At 47.0% G+C, this 2251-nt stretch overlaps 1 protein-coding gene across 1 annotated transcript; it reads left to right on the forward strand.

The window, feature by feature from the left end:
* The first annotated feature begins 881 nt into the window (after positions 1–881).
* LOC121776642 lies at positions 882–1358 on the forward strand. The gene has a single exon (XM_042173832.1). The coding sequence runs from the start codon at positions 882–884 to the stop codon at positions 1356–1358; it is 477 nt and encodes a 158-aa protein (XP_042029766.1).
* Positions 1359–2251: the final 893 nt, after the last annotated feature.

A 2251-nucleotide genomic window follows, 5' to 3' on the forward strand; every position in this document is an offset into this window, starting at 1 on the left:
TCCCTGATGAGCATTTGTACCTGATCAAAGCTGAGATGATAAATCAAGCTGACCAAGGAAAGGAGATCCACAGGTAGAAGGAGCCTTGGTTTGCTGACATGGGTAACTATTTGGTGACGGGCGAGCTGCCCACAAATGCTGAGATCACAAGAGCGCAAAGGCAGAAACTTAAGAGCGATTCCCGTTACTTCTATTGGGATGATCCTTATTTGTGGAAGATGAGAGCTGATCAAGTTATCCGTCGCTGTATACCCGATTGGGAACAAGATGACGTATTGGTCCACTGCCACACACTAGCTTGTGGCGGTCATTTCGGTCTGAAAAAAAATAGCGAGGAAGGTGCTCGACAGCGGGTTTTATTGGCCCTCCTTCGTAAAGACGCTTATGAGTTCTGCAGGAGATGCCCCTGATGCCAATTGACTGGAGGGATTTCGGCGAGAGATGAGATGCCGCAAGTCCCCGTGATAGTATGCGAAATCTTCGACGTATGGGGAATGGATTTCATGGGACCCTTCCCATCATCTGAAGGGAACCTATATATTCTGGTGGCAGTGGACTACGTGTCCAAGTGGGTTGAAGCCAAGGCAACAAAGACGTGTGAGTCCAAGGAGGTGGCCAAGTTCTTAAAGTCGAATATCTTTACCCGGTACGGGATACCGCGGGCCATCATCTCTGATCAAGGCACTCATTTCATCAATCGGACCATTGAAACTCTGATGAGAAAATACGGCGTCCACCACTGACTGTCCACACCTTACCACCCCCAGACGAATGGCCAAGCCGAAGTGTCCAACCGGGATATCAAGGCGATCATAGAAAAGACGGTGAATCCAATGAGGAATGAATGGAGCCGCCGACTAGAGGATGCGCTCTAGGCATACATGACCGCCTTCAAAATGCCGATCGAAAAGTCCCCTTACCTTCTGGTATTTGGGAAGATATGCCATTTATCGGTGGGAATTGAGCATCAAGCCTTCTGGTCTGTCAAGGAGATGAACCTGAATGCTGAGGCCTGCGCTGAAGAGAGGAAGTTACAACAACAGGAGATTGAAGAGATCTGCCTCGTCGCGTATGACTCTGCCATGTGGTACAAAGAAAGAACAAAGATGTGGCATGACAAGAACCTCCGAAAGAAGGAGCTCAAGGTAGGACATAAGGTGTTGCTATTCCAGTCAAGACTAAAACTGATGCCAGGGAAGCTGAGGTCAAGGTGGGCAGGCCCCTATACCATTGTGGCCATACGTGCAAATGGAGCAATTGAACTCCGAGGAAGCGACCCTGACTCGTCTTCCTTCTTGGTGAATGGCCATCGGGTGAAGCCTTATAGAGATGGGAACGAGGTGTACGTGGTGGAATAGATTCCACTACTCATATCCGAATCTCTCCAGTGATCGCAGGTAAAAGGAGTAACTGGGTACCTTTGGGTAGTCTGCTTGATCGAGCTAAAAGAGGATTTTGAAATTTATAAACTGATCAAGTGACATCCAAGGGCACTCAGTCGACTTCTTAGTAACTTAGTATAAATATGTCTTTCCTTATTCAAGTTAAACAAACAAAAATATACAAAATATGAAATATAAAGAAAGTTAAACTGATCGAGTGGTTATTATTTGAGTATTCATCTCGATTGACTTGTCAACTTGATCAGTTGGATACTGGGTGTATTTTGTGGTCTAAATGCAGTAGCTTGATCAAGGCAGGGAACTGAAGAGTCGCGCTTAACTGCCTACGTGTCGAGAAGAGATGAAGCATCGAGGGGAACCCATGTTTTGGACAAGGATAGCTGAAAAAGCGCACCTAATATATGAAGCATCGTGGGAAATCCAAAAGGCTCTGTTTCAAATAAAAGGGAGTTTATTCTGAAACGTCCTTCACTTTTTCCTCACGCACTAACCGTACCCAAGTTTCTCTCTCAATTTTTCTCAAATCGCACGAACCCTAGCCCCAAATCACCGCCGATTTCAACGAACAAGCCGCACAATACCATCAAAATGACGAAGAACGGAGCCAACGACCACGCACCATCCTAATGAAGCGATGCGCGAGATCTAGGAAGCACAGAAGGAGCAGAGGGCAGCGCTGGACATGCTTATAAAGCAACTATCTCAAGTTGCCATGTCGCTGGGGGAACTGAGAGGAAATGAATGGAAGATCCCTGCCACGGTGCAGCCAACTGGGCGAGAGAACATCAGTGAAGTCTCCCTAAGGTCATGGAAAGTATATCGAAGCCCACCTGCGAGTTCTCCAGTGT

This window comes from Salvia splendens, chromosome 2 (genome assembly GCF_004379255.2).
Source record: "Salvia splendens isolate huo1 chromosome 2, SspV2, whole genome shotgun sequence".
NCBI lineage: Eukaryota > Viridiplantae > Streptophyta > Magnoliopsida > Lamiales > Lamiaceae > Salvia > Salvia splendens.